Source organism: Lissotriton vulgaris, unplaced genomic scaffold, assembly GCF_964263255.1.
Source record: "Lissotriton vulgaris unplaced genomic scaffold, aLisVul1.2 SCAFFOLD_866, whole genome shotgun sequence".
Lineage (NCBI taxonomy): Eukaryota > Metazoa > Chordata > Amphibia > Caudata > Salamandridae > Lissotriton > Lissotriton vulgaris.
The window spans coordinates 284,932-307,767 of NW_028254841.1; the positions used below are offsets into that span (position 1 = coordinate 284,932).

At 46.8% G+C, this 22,836-nt stretch overlaps 1 protein-coding gene across 2 annotated transcripts in view; it reads left to right on the forward strand.

Annotated features, from left to right (window-relative positions):
- The window catches only part of LOC147659395 (la-related protein 1-like), a 784,977-nt gene that overhangs the window by 238,566 nt on the left and 523,575 nt on the right, over positions 1-22,836 (forward strand). For both annotated transcript variants that reach the window (XM_086951772.1, XM_086951771.1), the window contains exon 6: positions 19,718-19,867. In XM_086951772.1, the coding sequence (XP_086807898.1) occupies positions 19,718-19,867 (150 nt within the window). The remainder of the gene's footprint in view (positions 1-19,717; positions 19,868-22,836) is intronic.

Sequence of the window (22,836 nt, forward strand, 5' to 3'; positions counted from 1 at the left end):
TGGTGTGTTGCAGAACACTTGCCCAAGACCATCCTGGGACAATAGAAGCTGAGGTGCACACACTACATGACGTTGTCCCAAAGGGACCTGCGGCCCCTAATAGAACCCAGACTGTTCAGCAATGAGGAGGACATCTCGGAAAGAAAGGAGACCCAAGAAGGAGAACTGGAACTCTAGATGATTGAGGGTCAAACGAAGATGCCTCTGGAGGGGCACACACAAGGTAATAAACTCTCAAGGTTGGGTCACAACAGAGTCAGAACTTTCAAACTAGACAAAAAGGACAATGCTGTCAATCGCCGACAACAGAGGGCTAGATGAAGCCCAAAGAGCCAATCTGGTCCAAGGACAAGGATCACAACTGGAGGCAACCCCTTAAACTCCTTCGAACCTGTTCAGCTATACAGCATTCCACTAAGAGAACATGTTGGAACAGAGTAACAAGAGGAGCTGGAAAACACAATCACTCCAGAGCTACAGGGAGAGATGGGAGAGGAATTCTTCAAACTGGAAAAATAAAGAGGGTCTTTCACAAATGATAGAGGGAGTGGGTGACTGACCAGACATCTATCCAGAGTCACCAGATGAAGAGGTGGAATCTTAACCATCACCACCAGATGACATCACTGCATGCAATGTCGTAATCAAGAGGGATATGGGGTTCAGCAGTTAGAGGAGCAGTCAGAAGCATGCTTTCTCTTTGAAACATTACCACCCGAGTGTAGGAAGCTGGCTCTGTATATACTATACCAAAGTAAGGTATAGTGTGCAGAGTCCAGTGGAACCCCAAAGGCTTACAGAGGTAAAAGTAAAAAAATTCCTTACTCTTTGTGGTGCCGGCGAGCACTAAGGATTTATCAGAGGGTTATGTTTAGCATTATTGTAAACCCTCAGGGAAGGAATAATTTCACACACTCAGACTGAACTCTGACCAAAAAATATTTCTTTGTTGTATTTTATTTTTAGAAGCAATCCAGACTTGGTGCAGGTGAGTAAAAATACTTTTCTGATAATAGTTGAATGTAGATACAGGTAGGTCACATGTTCAGTAAGAGTTGAAATTTCGTTTTAGTTACTTTGCACTTACTTTGCGATTACTTTTTAAAGTTTCTTAGGTTTCCATACCTAACACCCTTTCAAGTTTTTAGCGGAAAACAGTCAATGCAATCCTATGGAGAAAAAGGGGGCTATTGTTTTGCAGGTAAGTAAACAGTCTTGAGGGCTGAGTTTCTGTGGTTAAGGATAACTCCAAGAGCACCCTCAGCGGCCTCTAAGGATGGCACAAGAAGTGCTACAGCCCTTAGAGGTGTTCCCTGACCTAAGTGCCCTTGGTACCATTTACAAGGGACTGACATGAGGCCAGAGTGCCCCAATTGAGTTTTGTTTTTAATGCAGTTTAGGGAAAGAACATGGACCCTGGGTACATGTCAGGGGTGGGCGGAATTTGCGTAGTCGCGCTACGTAAAGTTCTGCGGAACTGTAAAAAAATCTCTGCGAACACGCGGAATTGCTTGTTCGCAATGCTTTTTTCCTGTTTGCAAACGCTGTTTGCGTGCTCGGGGAGAAATGTCTTGCGAACACGCATTTTGAGAATGCAAACCAGCAAAAAATTCTGCGAAACGCATATTTTTGGGGAATTTGAGGTTCTCCGCAGAACGCAAAATTACCCAAATTCCGCAAATTTCGCGAGCGGAACAGAATTTACCGCCCAGGCCTAGTACCTACTTGGCAGGAACCCAAGGCACATTTAAAGTAAATCAGCAGTTTGGCAAAAAGTGGAGGAAACCATGCAAAAAGAGGACACAGTACCCTTACAATGTCTAAACCAATTCTTAGACATTTTAAGTGCAGTAATGCCATTAAGAGTATATGGTGCTGGGCTGTCATTACGAACTCCACAGCACCATAATGTCTTAAGTGAAAACTGGAAACTTTGATATCAAACTTGTGCAACACATTTAACCCACACTGATGCCAGTGTGGGATTTAATGGAAAATGTACTCAGAGGGCATCTTAGAGATGCCCCCTTAAAAACGACCCAACACATGTTCAGGCTAAGTGGCTGCTTGCCAGCTGCCACCACCAGACTGGTTTCTGGACCCTTGGGTCGAGAGCATGCTGCTTTTGTGGGTCTTAAACAATGCACATTCTGGGACGAGATGCCAAGCCTCCTCCTCAGGATGGCTAGAGTCCACGAAGGGTAAGCCTCAAAGGCTTGCCTTGCCGCCTTTGTGAGCTACCCCAGCCATTTGCCACTTCCAGCAACTGGCCCCCACCAGTTCTGACCCCCACTTTAGGCGGGAGAATCTGCAGGAACACCAAGATAGGATTCTGACATGGGATCAAGCTTCCCGACAATGCCTGCAGACCCTTTCTGAAGGATCCCCTGACTGCGACCAGAGCCAGTAACGAAAACCCGCCACAAGACACCCCTACACCCAACACCCCTACACCCAACACCCCACGGCCTTGGGTGGCAAAACAGACTATCTCCGCATTCCATGACATCCTAACTTACCTCTCCAACCAGTGGTCACCGCCAGAAGATCTTTGTCCATGAGCCTGCAGTGTTGAAACCGGAGAATCCCCATTGAAAATAGAGCACTCTGCGCCAAAACAGCACCCTGCGCCCAACTGCCGCTGCGGGTGTACTTTGTGGGCTAACTCTGATCCCCCTTTGACCTGGGCCTTATACCATGAGCTTTGCTCCTATGACCTTGAGGCCTGCTTGTGAGCAGCCGCCAACCAGAGACCTCCTATTCCCCATTGGATAACATTGGGCCTCGGCACTCTGCAACCCGCCGCTCTAGTGTGTCTGAAGGTGTTTTCAGAGTGTATCCTTGACCCTGGGGGGAACCTTGGTTATAACTCAAGAATACCAACTCCCAAATAACTCCTTACCTGCAAACCGTTAACTTCATTTTTCTCCATAGGAATGCATTGACTGTTTTTCTTTAAATTGTTTTAAGTGTGGAGTTGGTTTGTATTGAACATTGAAAAAATGTCTGTGTACTAAGTGTCTAGGAGATGTCTCATTGTGATATCTAGGCATATCACACTGATTTGTAAAAGTAATCTAAAAAGGTAATGTGCATAGTAATCTGAAAAGTAACAAAAGTAATTTTTAAACATTGATTTGCCTGTAATTCAATCAACTGCATGTGAACCTGCATTCAATTGTAAAACATTGCATAAGATTTTCCAAAGCATTTATTTCACTTACCTGCACCAGGCTTGGCTCTAAGAAATAAAATAGCTAAATATTTTTGATACAAAAAAATTGGTCTGAGTTCAGTCTTTGTGTGATACAATTTGCTGCCCGAGTGTGTACAACAAATGCTTAACACTACTCTCTGATAAAGCCTTACTGCTTGTCACACTACCATAAATAAAGAGTAAGGTGCTATCTTAGTTTACCTTTTCCCGTTGACCTCTGCCTCTTTGGGGTTCCACTGGACTTTGCACGCTATAACTTATTTTTTTATAGTATATACAGAGCCAGCTTCCTACTTGCAGCTGTACCCTCACCACTGGTATAGTGCACCCAGTTAGAGGGGTGGCTTACCTATGCCAGGGCGCTGGTTTGTAGGCATTTCACACAGGGATGTGTGCCATGTCGACTCTTCACTTTGTTCTGCACCAAAACATGCAGAAGCAGTGTGTGGGTGTAAAGGTACAGGACCTCGAAGGGTGGCACAACAAGTGCTGCAGCCTTGGATGCCTTTCTTGGCCTCCGTTCCCTTGGTACCTATGGTACCATTTACAAGGGACTTGCATGTGGCCAAAGAGTGGCAATTGTGATTTGTCTCCATGCAGTTTAGGGAAAGAACATAGGCCTCTGTACCTCGGTGCAGGAACCCAGGGCAAACTCAAAGTACATCAACAGTTTTGCAGCGTAAATCGTTCTGGATTCACTATGCTGGGCATTATCATTATTCCGCCATCTAGTGTATGGGTCTGGATTTGTAGTCACCACCCCCCCCTGCAACCTCCCATTCAAACTTTTGACTAAGGGTCAGGTAACCGGGACGACGAGAGAAGCGTTTTCGACTGAGATCTCTACTTTCAGCGGAGAATGCGCTTGCAGGGGGCTCCCTGAGCGCCGGAATGGACAAAACACTGTTCAACTTTTGCGCCAAGTGTCGCCATAAATGCGCACAGAAGGACCAGCATCCAGTCTGTAACCTCTGCCTGCCGCTCGACCACCACAATGATGACTGCAACACGTGCTCGGCGTTCACCCCCAAGACCCTCACAGTATGAGAGGCAGAGAAGGGTGAGCCACCATGCAGTGGCAGGGCCACCTCCATCGCTCTGAGACTAGGGCCTCACCAGTGGAGAAGAGGACAACATCGCCGAGGGACCAGAGGACTGCACAATCGGCGAGGTTCCGAAGAAAACGTCAAAGGAGGTAAGTCATCAACCCCCAGACACTCGAGCGACACTCGAAAGGGTGAAGCAAAGTCCTGAGCGACACTCGTAGAAGTGAAGCAAAGTCCTCAAAGGGAGCATTGCCGCCGTAAATCTCAGTGAAAGCAACAGCACCCAAGGACAAGCAGCCCAGTGAATCCTTCGAAAAGGACTCCCAGGCGGCAAAAGCCTTAGAAGAATCAAGGCTGTCGGAGGATGTCCTCGAAAGGGACACCTAGATGCTGAGGAAAGAAGGGCCAACAACTAATTTGGCGTCGACTACCTCGAAGCGAAGCGCACATACTCTCGACGCTGAACAGGCCGCAGAGATGGAAAGGAAGAAGTCTCAAGGCAGAAATGGCGAGCATCCTGCAGCGAATGACTGAGTGACAGAAGGATGAACCAGTACACCATCCCCCCTAAAGGTGCTCTCTAAGTCGAAAGCGAGGACGCTGAACCGCCAAAAACACCTGAACCGGTCAAGGAACAGGAGGAAGACATCTATTTCAAGGGCGAAGACGACGAGGATCAACAGTCCTACCGGGACTCTACACCTTCGGAGGCACAAGACTTGGAGTGGCAAGACCTTGATGCCGAATTGCTGGAAGGAGTAGACGCCTACCTTTCGAGGCCTTCACCCCCAGACGACATAGAAATCTACAATATGGTCATCCAAAAGACTGTACAGACTTATGGGGTAAAACTGGAGGAGCAGCCCAAGGCATGTTTCCTCCTGGAAACTCTGCTGCCTCCACAAACTAGGAGCCAGTTCCTGCCCCATGCTCCCTAGTGTACTGGATCAGGGAAGGGATGCCTTCAAAGAACCAGCAGTATGCAAAGCAGTGACTCCCAAGAACGGGGAAAAAGTAAAAGCACTCCACAAAGGACCCTGCATACATCCAGGGGTCAGTGCCAGCTGATTCCATAATCACAGCAACGGCTACGAAGAGGGCCAATGTACCCTCAAATGCCGGACCACCTCCAGACAATGAGTGAAAGGCTGGACCTAGTTGAGAGGAAAGTGGAGCACAGTGCAGCAATTCAATGGTGCATCGCAAACTCCAATGCCCTAATCAACAGGCATGTATACCAGCACTGGGAGGAAGTGAGGCGTCTCCTAAAGCATCTACCAGACCAGTACCAACAAAGGGCCCCTCACCTGGTAGAAGAGGGCAAAAACATGGCGAATACATGATTAAAATATGCCTTGGATGCTGCGGACATGACCAGCAGACAGATGATCGGAGTGACTGAGAGATGACACGCCTGGCTTAGAATTTCAGGCTTCAAGCCAGAGGTGCAGAACAACATCCTGAACACACCCTTTAATGGAGAGCTGTTTGGCACACCAGTGGACGACAATATAAGCCAGTTCAAAAAGGACTAGACAGGGCAAGATCCATGGGAGCGCTGCAGATCAGAGGGATGAGAAGGGGTACACCTGCGGCACCCACCCTAGCAACACCGCTGAGTGGGCAAAAAGACATACAAAAACAAAAACCGGGCATATCACAACAAACAGTTCCTCGAACACACAACACCAGCAGGAGGCAGAATAAAAGACTTCATCTAGGATTGGAGGAAAGTAACAGACAAATGGATACTAATCATACAATACGGATACTGCATAGAGCTAGAAAAACACCCTCCAAAAAGAAACCAATAAACAAGGCACACATGGCAAAGGAACTTTCGCTCTTGTGACTAGAAGCGCTGGAACTGCTCAACAATAAGGCGATAGAGGTAGTACCGCACAACCAAAGGAACAAGGGGGTTTACTCCACTTACTTCCTCTTGCCAAGGGTGGACGAAATACTAAGCCCTATCCTAGATCTAAGGTTCTTGAACAAATTCATGAGGGCTCAAAGATTCAAAATGAATTCCATACAAGAGGTAATACCACAAATACAGCAAGGGGATTACATGGCAACTATAGATCTAAAGGACGTGTACTTAAACAGCCCCATCAACCACAAACGTCTACTAAGGTTTGTGATCAACAAAACTCACTACCAGTTCACAGTACTGGCATTCGGGCTTAAATCCGCACCAAGGGTGTTTACAAAGTGCCAGCAGCAATCGCAGCACACCTACCAAGGCAAGGAATACACGTATACCCCTATCTCGATGACTGACTGGCTCGTAAAAGCAAGTTCGTACAGCCACTGCAAACACATCCAGCAGGTCGTACAAACACTGACTCAACTAGGTTTCTCTATCCATTGGGAAAAATAGCCAACCGAGCCGGAACAGATCAAGACCTTCTTAGAGGCAGTAATCAACACCATACAGGCCCAAGTGTTCCCCCAGCAAGAAGAGAACAGTGGCGATACTGAGGGAAACATGTCTTTGCTGCAAGGGGCAAGTTCTGACAGTGAGGACGGTGAGCAAGCTAATGGGAATGATGGTGTCATGCATTCACCTAGTCCAAAATATTTGACTCCACATAAGACCATTCCAGGAATGGGTTCAGCAGCAATGGTCCCAGGCAACAGGGAGTTGGGAAGATTTAGTGGTTGTCGCATGCAGTGTGCCAGAAAATAGCGTGGTGGAACAAGGAAAACCTATTGCAGGGGAAAGCATTCACACAGCCAGCTCCCAATAGTGACCATCACAACAGACACCACCCAGCTAGGGTGAGGAGCTCACATGAACAAACTCAAGGTGAGGGGATTCTGGTTGCAGCAAGATGTGGTCAAACACATCAACTACCTAGAACTAAAAAATGTTTTCCTAGCCTTAAAAGCTTTTCAGAAGGAGCAGTACGGAAACAGGGTGTTGATCCAAACGGACAACACAACCACCATGTTCTACATCAACAAACCAGGAGGAACACAGTCAGTAGCACTATCCGGGCTAGCACAGGAAATATGGACATGGGCCATTCCACTAGAAATAGACCTACTAGCAATACATCTCCCAGGGAAGGACAATGTGGAAGCAGACACTCAGCAGGCAGACATTAGCATCCCACGAATGGGAGATCAATCAACAGGAAATAAAGAAAGTATTCCGGAAGTTGGGTACACCGCAAATAGACCTATTTGCAACACACCAAAATAAAAAATGCCAACACTTGACATCCAGACCATCGTGCTATGGATAAGTTGGTCAAAGACATTTGCATATGCTTTCACCCAGATACCATTGATACACAGGGTACTCAGGAAATGCAGGATCAGCACCATGTCACTGATACTAATAGCACCTCAGTGGGCCAGACAGTCATGGTTCTCGTAAATAGTGGAGATGGTGCAGGCACCAGCACACAAATTCCCAAAACAAAGGGACCTGTTAACAATGCAGAACGGAAGGGTGCTACACCCAGATCCAGAGAGCCTCAGCCTGGCGGCATGGCTCCTGAACACCTAGTTTGCACACCTCAAACTGCCGACAAGCACAATGGCAGTGCTCAGGGAGGCAAGAAGGCCTACCACAAGGAAATGCTACGTAACAAAGTGGAAACGATTCTCAGAATGGTGCAATAGAGAGGATCTGCAATGAAAGATCACAATGGAGTCAACAGTACTAAAATACTTAACACATCTACTGCAAAGTGAACTCCGCTACACATCCCTACGGTTACACTTGGCGGCGATTGTGGCTTACACAAGAGGAGAAACTGGGAAAAGTTTCTTCACCTTCCAAGTAGTAAAAAGATTTCCAGAAGGAGCAAAGTGGATCGCACCTCCAAACAAAATTCCATCCAGCACCAGCATGGAACCTCAATGTAGTGCAGCCCCAATTGATGAATGCACCATTCGAGCAATGCACAAGGCTACACTGCACATGCTCACGCTAAATACTGCCTTTTAGTGGCTATCACATCACTGCGAAGAGTAAGTGAATTGCAGGCGCTAATACTTCAAGAGCCCTACTTGCAGATACACAGTGATAGGATTGTAATGAGAACAGACCCACACTTCATGCCAAAGGTGGTGTCGGTTCCACATCAACCATACAATCCAAATACCTAGTTTTTTTCCAAAAACCAACTACAGGCACAGAGTGCTGCACTATATAGAAAGGCCAAAGGAGTGCAAAAAAACAAAGCAACTTTGTGTTCGAGGCACAGGAGCTGCAGGTCGTACACTTTTGCAATAGATCGCCACCTGGTTTTGGGCTCGGATGATTGCAGGTTGTTTTCTTGAAAGAAGTCTTTGTAGTCACAAGATAGGTGACTCCTCCCTTGGACAATACTGCGCATGGTCGACTCCATCCTCAGATTGTATTTTTTCCGCCACTGAGTTCGGATGAAAGTTTTTCGCTCCGGCTAGAAAAGACTTTTTCAGCAACTTCGAAGCGTGAAACTTTATATAAACATTTTCGACATCGAATAGACTTTTCAACATCACCAGCTACATTCCGGTGCGTCAACGCGGGCTGTTGGGCCTATCTGCGCCGTCCGGCCTACGCCTCATGGACAGGACTCCATTCAAGAGAGGCCTGGTATGTCGAGCAAAATTCCCTCATAGCGACCATCACGACGGGTCGTCCTGCACAGCCTGTGCATCCTTCCGATCGAAGACCATTCAGGATCGGAGGGCCCGTCGACACGAGATAAGATCAGCGCCAGCACCGGAGGCCATCTTTGAGGGGATTGTCGGAGAAGATGTCTCCGGGGACGAGGATCCACTCTAAGATATCTGAGGACGAGGCTCCACTCGTCGCTGAGGAAGACTCGCCTGATCTCCAGATCATATCAGGGACTGAGGACTCAGACGACTCTATTCCATCTCGGCAGCCCATGAGTACTCTTGCCCCTGCACAACATACACTACCCAAGCCAAAGCAAGAGGTCAGCACTCTGCCCATGGGGCCCAGTCGAGACCGAAATCTACCCTCAAACGCCCCGCCTTCGGGCTCGGCTCAGAGGAAAAAGACTACGCCGTCCGGTGCCTCGGCACGGACTAAACCACATGTGCCAATTCCACCTCCTCCATTGGCACCAAAACATCCTTAGACACCGAAGAACTCTGACACCGAAGCCAAAACGCCCTTCGGTGCCCAAAGACAAAGATCCTTCGGCACCCAAAGCAAAAGACACATCGGTGCCGAAGCCAAAAACTGTACCGGACCCGAAAGCTTCGACACCGAAACCTTCCGGTTCCAAAAATAAAGATGGAAAGCCAGAGTCCGGCGCCGCAGGGCCAACAAGACCTTTTTCCACGCCGAAATCTCCTACATCGGTACCAAAGACTCCAAGGCCTGATACAGAGACACCTAAACCATCTGACAAGCCTACCAAGCCGAAACCACCTTTGGCACTGAAAAATTTGCCACATGACTTGATAACTCCTCCTAAAGCAAAAAACACAAAACAACCCCTATCTGCACCGAAAAAAATCGACGCCGAATAAGATTGTAGAGGAGGAAGAACTGTTTAGACCAGATCCTAAACAAAGAAAGGTCCATATCAATCCAAAAATTGAACATGTGGAAGCCATTCCTTACAAGAAGAGACCAGCAGAGACACCACTTCTACCTGTGGTTCCTGCCAAGAAGGATTGTGCAACTTCTCCAATGCACCCTTCCTCTCCTTCACCTTCTTCCTCTCTCTCCTTATTTTGAACCTATAGCTTCTCCTGTTCAATCTCCTGCATCATCACACCACACTGACGAGGAGTATGATTTAGGTGGGGGGAATGACGTACCAGAGCCACATGCATACCCTTTAGATGAGGATGTCCCTCCAGAATATCCTAAGGATGACTACATATATGGTTTTCCACCACACAATGTGCCAGACATTCCTGGTCCTCAGTACTACCCAACAAAACCTTCCCCTCCAGAAGATAGTATTGGATTTAATCTTCTATTAAATAGAGCTGCCCTTTACCATGGGGTTCCAATGCACTCTGATGCCATTGATGAGGATTTTTTACTGGATACATTTGAGCAGTTACAAAGGTCTACGCAAATACTACCCATGATCAAAGGAGTCATTAAACATGCTCCAGACATTTTTAAAGACCCGGTACGATGTAGGGTGTTAAATCCAAAAATAGAAAAGTATAGACCAGCACCATCTGATCTAGTCTATATTAAGGGACATCTGCCACTAGATTCTTTGGTAGGGTCTAAAAGAGCCAATTCCCAGACTTCTGGTGACACGCCCCCGCCTGACAAAGAATCTAAAGTTATTGATGCGTCAGGGAAACTGATTGCTGCGCAGGCAACAAACATATGGCGCATAGCAAACACACAAGCCTTACTCTCACGCTATGACATGGCTCACTACGACCAGTTAGAAAAACTAATGGAACACCTCCCAGATCAATACAAGGATCAAGCAGCAGAGCTCTTACAGGAAGGCAAATTAATATCCAATGCCTCAATTAAATGTGCACTAGATGTAGCTGACACAGCATCCAGAGCAGTCAATACTAGTGTTATACTCAGACGTCATGCGTGGTTACGCATTTCAGGTTTTAAACCAGAGGTACAGACTACCATCTTGAACCAGCCCTTCAATCAGATCCAGTTGTTCAGGCCTGAAGTGGAGAACACACAGGATGGGGAGCCCATCCCTTGCATTATACTACACAAGGCCAATGGAACAGCCAACAAAAACCGTTCCATTTCAACCATCTAGAGCTGCTAGTAATTTTCCTAGCACTCGAAACGTTTCAGTTATAGGTACGAAACAAAGCTATCCTAATCCGGACGGACAATATGACAGCCATGTATTATATACAAAAACAGGGGGGGACACACTCTGCAAATATCCCACCTTGCACAGAACATTTGGAGATGGGCCATTCCTCAAAACATACACCTGACACTAGAACACCTTCCAGGAATTCACAATCAGATAGCAGATCTGTTGAGTCTTCAGTCACAACAGATTCACGAATGGGAGATATACACACACAAGCTCTTCAACCATTCTTCCAAATGTGGGGGCATCCACAGATAGATATGTTTGCCACCCACGAAAATGTAAAATGCCCACCTTTCGCCGCCAGGTTTCCACACCCACGGTCGGAGGGGAATGCGATATGGATGAACTGGTACGCTTTTCCGCCTCTCCCACTCATTCCACTAGTAGTACGCAAGCTCTGACAACAGTCTCTCAAACTAATACTAGTGGCTCCCACATGGGCACGTCAGCCGTGGTTCACCACATTACTAGGTTCCACTTCAAAAATTACGGCTCACGCCATCCCTCTTAACACAGAACCATGGAGAAATAAGACACTGAGAACCAAGCCAACTGAATTTGGCAATTTGGCTCCTGAAGTCTTAGTTTGGTTACTTAAACCTACCACCAGACTGTATGAACATAATTAAAGAAGCTAGAAGACCCACTACCAGAGCATGTTATGCTGCTAAGTGGAAAAGATTTGCAATATAATGTAACAATAATCACATCGATCCTCAATGTTTCCATCCAAAATCTTATTTGCTACCTTCTACACCTACAGGTCCAATTTGGCTTATTCATCCATACGCCTGCATCTGGCAGCAATTGCAGCCTATTTACAGAATAGGCAACATCTATCCCTCTTTAGAGTACCTGCAATTAAAGCATTTATGGAAGGATTAAAACGAATAATCCCACCTAGGTTACCACCTGCTCCAGTATGGAACCTAAACGTGGTCCTTACAAGACTTATGGGACCCCCTTTCGAGCCTTTACACAAGTGTGAATTGCAATTTCTAACATGGAAAACTGCTTTCCTTGTTGCCCTCACCCCTCTCAGAAGAGTTAGTGAAATACAAGCATTCACAATACAAGAACTATTTTTCCAGATACATCCTAACAAAGTGGTTCTTAGGCCCAATCCTAAATTCCTGCCAAAAGTTATTACTCCTTTTCACCTTAACCAATCAGAGCTACCAGTGTTTTCCAAAAACCGGACTCTGTTGCAGAAAGGGCCTTACACACAAGTTAGAAGAGCTCTGTTATACTACACAGACAGGACTAAATCCTTTGGAAAGACAAAACAACTATTTGTATCTTTCTCTCCCCCACACAAGGGCAATCCCATCTCTAAAGGAGGAATTGCCAGATGGATTGTAAAGTGTATACAAATATGCTATCAAAAGCTAAACGCACACTAACGGTTCCTCCTAGAGCGCACTCTACTCGCAAACTATGAGCCTCTATGGCTTTCTTTGGAAATATACCATTAGAGGACATATGCAAGGCAGCAACATGGTCTACAATACACACCTTCACTATTGTGTTGATGTGCAAGCCAAGCAGCAAGCTGCAGTAGGCCAAGCTGTCCTTGAAACACTATTTCACTATGCTGCAACCGATAAAAGCGACCACGGCTAGGGGAGACACTGCTGCACAATAGTTGCAAAAGTGTACGATCTGCAGCTCATATGCCTCGAACGGAAAATGCTACTTACAAGTATGCATCTGTTCTTGGCATGTAGAGCTGCAGATTCGTACACGCCCTCCCGCCTCCCTGAGACTTGTATCCGTTCCAGTACTCATCTTACTTGGATGCACACGCATGGACATCCTTTCTCTACTTCTAAAAACTCCATTTCCCATCAAGGCGAAAAACAATCTGAGGATGGAGTCGACCATGCGCAGTATTGTCCAAGGGAGGAGTCTCCTATCTTGTGACTACAAAGACTTCTTCCAAGAAGACGACAACCTGCAATCATCAGAGCCCAACACCAGGTGGCAATCTCTTGCAAAAGTGTACGAATCTGCAGCTCTACATGGCAAGAATAGATGCATACTGGTAAGTAGCATTTTCCTTCTTTCGCAAGCAGTTTTTTGGGACGACCAGTTACCAAAAATACCATTGCACTATGGATTGCACAAACCATACAACTATGCCACAAACAAGCTGTGCAAATGTTACAAGGAGCAGCTCATGCTCACTCAAGGAAGAAAGGAGCAACAATTGCGTTTTGCAACGTGAATCTTTCTGGATTCACTATGGTGTGCATTATTCCGCGGTCTGGTGGTTGGGTCCGGAATCTTAGTCTTTTCTTTGTTTTTGTTTTTTCGTAGCCCAGGTGGGAATCTACGTCCCACCTCTTGGTGTATTTCCGGTGACGTCGGCACGCTTCCCACTCTTGGGCGCAATCTTCAGATTCTTTTTTCCGCAGTTGGGTCTGGATCGTTCCCGAAAGGGCTCCAGACATTTTTGGAGAAAGAAGAAAAATACCCATTTTGGACGAAAAGATATTGGAAAGGCTACAGGAGACTACATCATCGAAGAGGACGACGAAGGAGAAGAAGAACTTCAAGCACTTCGACGTCCATCAGAGAATGCACCCTCAGGGGGCCCCCTGAACGCTAGAGATGGACAACACTCCTTTCAAATTCTGCTGTAACTGCCACCACAAGTATGCGCAGAAGGACCAGCACCCGGTTTGCAACCTTTGCCTATCGGTCGACCACGAGAGCAAGTACTGCATCGCCTGCTCCGCCTTCAAGCCGAAGACTCTTCGAGTTCGAGCTAAGCAGAGGATAGCCAACACCAGCATGCAGGGCAACGGCTAGCCACCGTCCCTTCGAGACCTGGGGCTCATCAGACGAAGAGGACGCCGCCGGCGAAGACGACGGCTACACGGTCGTAGAGACCGATAACACGAAAACTCTTTAAAAAGGTAAGAGACTCTACAGCCCCTAAAACCCCGAGAGACCCTGACTCTCGAAAAAAGGGAGAATCCTCAAATGCCAAAAGCTTCGGCGTTCGCAGCTACACCCAGGCACAGCGGATCCTCTGAGAAGGACTCCCTGGCGCCGACAGCTGGAGAACCGCAAAAAACGTCGAAAAAAGTCCCCGAAAAGGAATGTTCGACGCCGAAGGATACAGACCCAAAGAGCACTTCGGCAGCGACAAAGGACCCGAAAACCAGCTCGGCACCGAAACCTTCAGATGCCTAAGGTCGGCTCGGCGCCGACCTATCCGCCGAAAAGAACGGCCGAACAATTCGACACAGACCACACTGCCGAAATAGAAAACAAAGAAGAGACGGCTCGAGGCCGAGATGGAGAACATCCTGCAGGGGAAGAAAGAATTTGAAGCCAGGATGAAAGACTTCATGATCCCGACGAAACCCAAGCCATAGGTTGTCGAGATAACGGAGGAGGAGGACTAAGACGTCAAAGGACAGCCTGGGAACGCCGAGGGGTTCTACGAACCAGAAGAAGGGGCCTCCTACTACGAATCCGAAGGGGACGACGACCGCAGGACGCTCCTCTGGTCTGCATCCTCGGAGATTCAAAGAGAATGGCAAGACGTCGACACAGAGGGCACGGAATAGAGCGCGGAGACACATTTTCTTCGAGGCCTTCGCCGCCTGATGACATTGGGGTTTACAACAGTCATTAGGAATGCAGCTTCACTTTTCAAAGTAAAACTCGACGAAGAGAAGCAGAAGGCAGATTTCCTTCTAGAGACACTGCTCCCCACACAAACCAGGAGCCAGTACCTGCCCATGCTAGAAAGCATCATGGCAGAGGAGAGAGAGGCTTTCAAGGAGTCTGCAACCTGCAGGACGGAGAAAAAGTATAATCACTCCTCCAAGGACCCACCCTACATTCAGGGCTCGGTCTCAGCAGACTCCATCGCAGCCACGGCAAGGAAGAGGGCCAATGTGCCAACTACTTCTGGGCCACCCCCAGACAAAGAAAGCAGAAGGATGGACCTGGTTGGGAGGAAAATTGAACGGAATGCCGCAATGCACTGGTGCATGGCACATTCAGAGCCACACTTCATGCCAAAGGTTGTGTCTCGGTTCCACATCAACCAAACGATCCAAAAACAAACTACAAACGCAGAGAGTGCTGCACACATGAGACGTGAGGAGGGGGGTGATGCACTATATAGAAAGGCCAAAGAAGTGCAGAAAAACAAAGCAACTTTGTTTCTTTCGCAAGCAGTATTTTGGGACGACCAGTTACCAAAAATATCATTGCACTATGGATTGCACAAACCATACAACTATGCCACAAACAAGCTGTGCAAATGTTACAAGGAGCAGCTCATGCTTACTCAACAAGGAAGAAAGGAGCAACAATTGCGTTTCTGGCCAACACACCGATTCAAGACATTTGCCAAGTTGGAACATGATCTTCAGTGCACACGTTCACTAAACACTACTGCTTGGATATCCAAATGAACAAAAAAGCGCACATGGGATAAAGGTCTTACAGCACATATTCAGTAACCCGTGCTAATCTTCCACCAATCTAGAAAGATTCACACTGCAAAACGTATAGTTTCTTACCTAATGTAGTTTTGCAGCTTGAAGACTTTCTGGATTCACTATCGACCCCACCCTCCTCTGACAAAGATGAGACCGGAGGAAAGGGATTAAAAATGAACAAAACTTTAAAAATAACAGGATCAGTTGGTAGCTCCTTTGCTTTCGGCTCATTCTCCTTAGCCTTATTTTGATCAGCTCCCTGTGTCGAAGGATGTCTTGAAGGCCCTGACCCCATCCGTGTCCTTGTGCTTAAATCCTTTGTTTTTGCCGTCCTTTGACTGTCTAGTCTTTTGACATAGAGGCGTTTTTCCCTGGGCTTTCAGCTGTGCGGTAAGGTTCCTGCTTCTGGTGGGCTTCTTTCTATTCCCTTATGAGAAAGTGCCATCTTTCTTGCACTGGTATGCCCCCACTTTTTTCTGAACTGCTGATCTGCTTTGACTGAGTGTGCCCTGGGTTCCTGCCAACCAGGTACTGTGTTCTTTCCCTAAAAGCTGTGTTGAAACTAAAACCCAATTGGCATCTCTGGCCACCTGTCAGCCCCTGCTAAATGGTACCCTAGGTACCCAGGGCATGGTGACCAGAGAAGACCCCTGAGGACTGCAGCACTTATTGTGCCACCCTCATGGGCCCTGTACCCTGACACCCACAAACTGCCTTTGCAGGCTGAGTGTCTTAAGTACAGAACTAAACAGTCAACATGGCATGTGTGCCATGCCCACAGAACCCACTGCCCTGGCATACTTCAGTCACTCCTCTAGCTGGGTGTCCTATGCCAGAGGTGTGGGCACTGTATGTGCAGTGATGCCATTAAGAGTATATGGTGCTGGGAGGTTGTCATTACGAACTCCGCAGCACCACAATGGCTACACTGAAGACTGACCAGTTTAGTACCAAACTTCTCAGCACATTAAACCTGCACTGATGCCAGTGTGAGATTTAATGTAAAATGCACCAGAGGGCATCTTAGAGATGCCACCTGAAAACCTAACCTACAATCCACGTCTGGGCTGAGTGGCTTTAGATGCTGCCACACAGCAGACATGTTGCTGGACACCTGGGTGTATAGCCCCCTCCTGCTCTCCTGTGCATGCAGCAATGCACATCCTGGGCGAGGTGCTAGGTCTCCTCCCCCAGATGGGCAGGGGGAAGCTTCAAAGGCATGCCCCCTCCCCATCTTCAAAGGCATGGCGCCTCTGTGAGACCATTTGCTGTACACAGCAACTGGCCCCCACCAGTCCTGACCCCCTCTCTGGCGGGGAAAAAATAACGTCCGGAAGGGGGTGTGCCAGCCTGTGCCAACCCCACTCAGGTGGGGGAGACGCAGTGAAGCACGACCCCTGGCTCCCTTCTATCTTGATGATGGGGAGCCCTGCCCAATCACAGCTAGGATCCTGCCCCCCTCCCACAGGAGAGGAGCAGGTAGGGGGTGTACCCAGGCCAGTCAGGAAGCACCGGACCAGGCCACTCTGCACCCGCCGAGCCCGAGTGATCCAAGACCAAGATGACGTCCCTCCGGAGACTGGGACCCGAAGTCCAGTGCCCAAAGACCCTCCTCGACTAACCAAACGACGCCTGCAGCCTCAGAACCAGGGACCCCTCCAACCGCGACCAGCCGAGGGTAAGATTTCCCGACACCCAAAGACACCCTGGCGCCTTGCGAACCCCTGTGCCTTCCTTTGGGGTACCTACCTCATCTCCAGGATCCCAACTTACCTCTCAAAGCGGTGGTCGCACCTGAAGAATCACCGTCCCCTAGTCTGCATTCGTTGTTCCCTTTTAACCTTTCCCATTGAATAACATAGAGCGCCCGAAGGCTCAAAGCACCCTGTACCCAGCCGCCTGAGTGCCCCTGGCAGTGCAACCTGTACCCTATTCTACTTACCCATTTGCCCTGAGCAAGTGACCAGGAGGTCCGCTCCCACAGCTGCGTGGCCTGCTAACCAGCAACCGGAGACCGACTGCCCCTCACTGGATAACATTGGGCTTAACTACCTCTGCACCGGACTGCCCCTGCCCCGCTGAGGGTGAACCAACTGTACGTACCTGACCCTGGGGGACCCCTGAGTCTATGCCCAGAACCTTAACCTCGCCAGCCGAGTACTCACCTGGAAACCGGTAACTCACTTACCTGCCATTGGATAACATTGACTGATTTGACTCGAAAAATCTTCTGTTTACTTTTGAAAACCTAAAATATTTATATAAAATCATCCGAATTCCAAAGTACTCACCTGTGATCAGGTGAGGAGCCAGTACTGTACCTTGTAGCCCAGTACTGAACCGCAAAAGTAATCCCTATCGGGTTTACTAGTAACTTGTATTTTCTCCTTAGGAATCCATTGTTTGGTTTTCAAGGAAATTTCTTCGGTCTTTTAAAAACTAGAAATATTCTTTAAAAATCATACGAAGTACTGAAACGTAATTACTTACCTGTTTTAAGTTGAGACCCAGTGCTGAGCCCAGTACTGGATTACAAAAGAAATGAGATTGTACTTTACCTGCAACCTGAATTTTCTCCCTTTGGATAACATTGCCAGATTTCTGCTGAAAAGTTCTGAACTTTTAAAATAGGTTTTTTTTCCTGAAAAATCACTGCAATACCTAAAACGTTTTTGCTAAACTTTTTTCAGCTTAGACCCCAGGACTGAATCTAGGAGCCAGTCCTGGAATTGCCAAAGTAATCTACAAAGTAATCCACTGCGTTTATATCAGAAAATACATTGAGCTCAATGCTAAATTGTGTGTAGAATTGTGTTGCCTACTGCAACCCCTGTGCCTATTGTCTTTACAAAGTTAATTGCCTTTCTGCAAAGTACTGATCTGAGACCTCTCATACTGAGAACAGTATATTTTGACACCTGTTGGTTCTAGAAATAAAACAACTATATCTTTTAATAGAAAAACAATTGGCCTAGATTTCAGTTCTGGAGTGTGTGAAACCTTTTGCTGACTGAGTGTGTACAGCAAATGCTTCACACTGTCCTCCAGTACTGCCTTACTGCTCGACCAAGCTACCAATTTGGAGATTAAGTTCACACCTGGCTTTAACCGCTGTTATACCTCTGGGGTTTGTAGACTCTATACACACTGTACCTTATTCTGGTCCAGTATATATAGAGCCACTTTCTCACAACCGTCTTGTACATCAATCAAGCCTTTTTAGGGATCAGACTCCCATCCTTGAGCTAGCTCATTCTCTTCACCGTTTTGCATTCTCAAAGCACATGCTGGTCTGGTCTAGTCGTCACTCAATGTAAACCAGGACCTACCTCCTCGCCCTCTTGCTGTTTCGAGTTCTCCAGTGTTACTGAGTGAAGTTTTGGTCTTTTTTTCAGCGCTTCTCCATCCTACCGCCAGATTCCAAGGCGGAATAAACAATCTTAAGGTAGCAGCCATGCCTAAGATCCTCTTGGGTGTAAGTCTGATGTAACAGGGGGATGGACAAACTACCAAATGGCAGTCTACTGCGACTCACAAAAGACAGTTAATTCCAGTCATTAGATGGTGAAATGATGCACAGCATGTAAATCCAGAAATGATTCACGCTACAAAAGTAACTTTTCTTTTTAATATAAGTTTGCTTACTTGTTGTATTTAGTATCTTTAAAGTTACATTGTAGTGAAGGTTTAAAAAACATGGTGTTGACTACATAGGTAGTTAAGTTTTGTAAAGCTTTCTCAAACGTTTCAGGAAACCTGAGCTTGGGCAGTTGGCTTCATGTCAATTTAATGAAAATGTTTGTGATGGAGACCTAGGATTTTAAGTAGTTTTGTGTTAGGTCTGCTGCCTTCAGTTGTATGACCCTCCGGACAGCCCCTTCTCTTCACATTACTCAAATGACGAAATAAGATCTCAGATTAATTGGTTGACCTAGTACAGCTTCTAGCTGAGAGTTCGTAAGTTAAGCGATTGGCTTATGAAAGATATCCCATTAATACCAGTGAATGTGCTGCAGGAATAATGTCCCATGGTACTACTTTGAGTAAGATTCATAACCTGTCTCCGCCAATTGTGAAATAAAAGCTATCTAAAGTAATGAAAGTTCTTTTCCATTCATCAGTGTTAAAGGTGCACACTATACTTAATATTTCTTGTGTTTATTTTTTATTTTTTAGGATGGTTCCCAGACAACAAGCAAGATCGGGACTGGATTGACCATGACGACACCTCAAGTGTAAAGAGTGAAGGAGCATTGCGTGGTAGTTTCAGGGGTCGGAGTCGTGGCAGAGGACGTGGAAGAGGTCGTGGCCGTGGAGGCCCACGCTGTATGTAATTTCTGTCTTTTACATTTCTTGATGAAGTGTGCATGCAACAGGCAGTCAAAATACCTAGTTGGAATATTTATGCAGGTTTTTGCAAATATTATTCTGGCTTGGAATCTGGGGCAGTTTTTTTTTTTGTTCCAGGAGACCAGTTCATAAAAACCCTAGCACAAGCATATCATTGCAGTTTATAACGATTTTCTGGGGTCCTTTAGCAACAGGTGGTTTAGGTCCCTTTTAGGTGTTTTCATAATATGCAATTTCATTTCAATACACAATGAAAATCAAGATGCTTGCCACTTCTGGGAAGGTGATTTGACCCCTAAGGTTGTGTTGCATTTATGCACCAGACGCTATGTTTTCACTACCATTGGCATTCTCTTTAGTTTGAGGGAGCTGGATTAATCCTCTCTGGTAACTCCTGGGTTTTGCAAATATTTATTTCCATATTACGTATTTGAAAGTTTCAGTGCAAAACAGGTCAGTAATGCTGCACAGAATTTTTGCAATTTGGAGCATCTTTACTATTTGTCTTGCTCCCGATTTCTCTGGTTTTGGTGAAAAATTTGAAAGCTGTGGTCTGAACCCAACTACTGCTGCTGAATTTGAAGTCACATTGATATAGGAAAAGCCCTGTTTTGTAAAATACTCTATCCAGACTGCAAATATGCTTCCCATTGTAGTAAATGGTGCTCTAACAGGATTTTATTAATCTATACACCGAACGATGTGGTGACCACGGATCCCTGTTACTGCAGTTCAGGCAGGATACAGTTTGGTTATTATAAACAGTAAGACTCTCTGCACAAACTTTCAAGACTGGAACAGAATAATTTGTAAGCTTAGTTACACCCAACCCTTCATCTCCCTGATGGGCAAAACAACCACTGCCATAACCAACTTCACCAACTGCATGACCATGGTAGCAGACTGCATACGAACCAACTACCTGCAGCTCAACACAGATCAGACGCGAGTATTGGTCTTTGGCAAAAAGACCAGCCCATGGGACTACACCTGATGGCTTTCAGAGCTAGGACCAACTCACCATGCAAGAGATCGAGGGACCATCCTAGACCACAAGTTCAACATGTCGGCTCAAGTCAACGCAGTGTGCACCTCCTGCTTTTACATCCTACGTATGCTGCGATGTGTCTTCAAATGGTTGCCTCAGAACACCAGAGGGACCTTCACGCTGCACTCATCTCCAGCAGACTGGATTACAGCAACACTTTGCCTGAATCTCCAAACAACTTCACAAACTCCAGACCATCCAGAACACCACTGCACAACCCATAATCTATCTCCCACGATCTAACAACATCATACATCCCAAAAGGAAGCTTCACTGGCTCCCCTTTCACAAGCGCAACAACTTTAAACTCGCGCATCCATACAAAGCCTTACACAGCAGATGGCCAGAATACCCAAACAGCTGCATACACTGTCACCAACTCAACTGACACCTATGCTTTGCCTCACTCGCACATTCCCTTCATGTGCAAAATTGAAACTGGAGGTTGCTCATTCTCCTACATCGCACCCAAGTCCTGAAACGAACTCCCTCAACACATTGGAGCCTCTTATTTAACTTAATGAATTCCGGAAGAGGCTGACTACCTGGCTCTGGATACAAGCACCTTGGGGACCACAAAACTGCATACATGCTTGGATACCCTCTCTGGTGATGAGTGTGCTATACAAATCAATGTAACACAACACAATCCCAGCAAAATCTTCTCTTTCATCCCATTACAAGTAACGTAATTTGACAGTTCGAGTGGAAAAAGCATGTTTTTCCTGAGGAATACTCAACAACCTTATGGAGGTCAAACCACTGTCACTGATTAATCTGTCATACAACTTGACCGCTTGAAGGAAATTGGTTCTCCAGTATTGGGGTGTCTTACATAGATTCACATGCCTGAATCATTCCCCGTCGTCGGAGTCCCACGGTATGTGAAACCAGTAATAACCAAAAATCCTTGGTAATAGCCAACCAGGAAGTAAGGTAGCCCTCCGCTACAGGAGCAAAAGCTCCCACACATGACTATCCTATTCATTTTATATAGACCAAACTGCAGCCAATAAGCGACAGCACCCACCAGAATGTTCTCCCCAGAGGCTCAGGCTCTCAGATTTTCTACTGCATGTCGTGTGAAGGGGTCTCCCTGAGCTCTGCTCAATTTCTTCTTACTTTGGTTGGTTTTTTACCTTCTACTTCAAAATCCCTTTTTAGGGCTTGTGATTCCTGTGGAAAGCTAAGGCTGTTCAAGGAGGATCCTCACAAAAAATGTATATATTGTTTGTATCCTGATCATGAGCAAAGGAGTGTAAAATCTGCAGAACTTTTCCTCAGAAAACCCCCCAGGGACCGAGAGGGTCGTCTTCTCCTGTGGCTCCAGAGGATAAAGGACAAGGATAACCCAGTTTCTGAGGTAGGGAGCATCGCCTCGGGGTCTTCTGTATCCTCTAGGAAGAGGAAAGCTGAGGTTGAGTTAGCTTCTCCTGGGGCTAAGGTGTTGAGGAGAGCCCAATCCTCTCAGGATTCTGGTGTGCCTTCCACTTCAAAGAAGGTTTCTCCACCTGTAAAAACTGATCCTTGTACGCCCTCAAGGAAAGCTGGGAAATCAACAACATCCAAGACAGCTTCTCAAAAGATTTCACCTCAGGCTGTTCCTTTGACCACTTCAGCGTCATATACAGATTCACCGTCGCCATCTCCTCATGTGGCCACCTTTTCAACATCTACGGTGACTTGGTCCTCACCAAAACCAGTGATTGTGATGTCTACAGCCTCCTCACAGTCGACGCTGGTCCACGTCCAAGTTCGACCTATCTCTTCGTCGAAGATAGTGCCATCTACCTTCGATGAGAATCTTGAAGGTACCGTTGACGGGTGCTACGTCGTCGACTAACATCTTGCGTCGATGAAGTTAGCCCTACCGTCAACATCCCAGTCGACTAAGTTA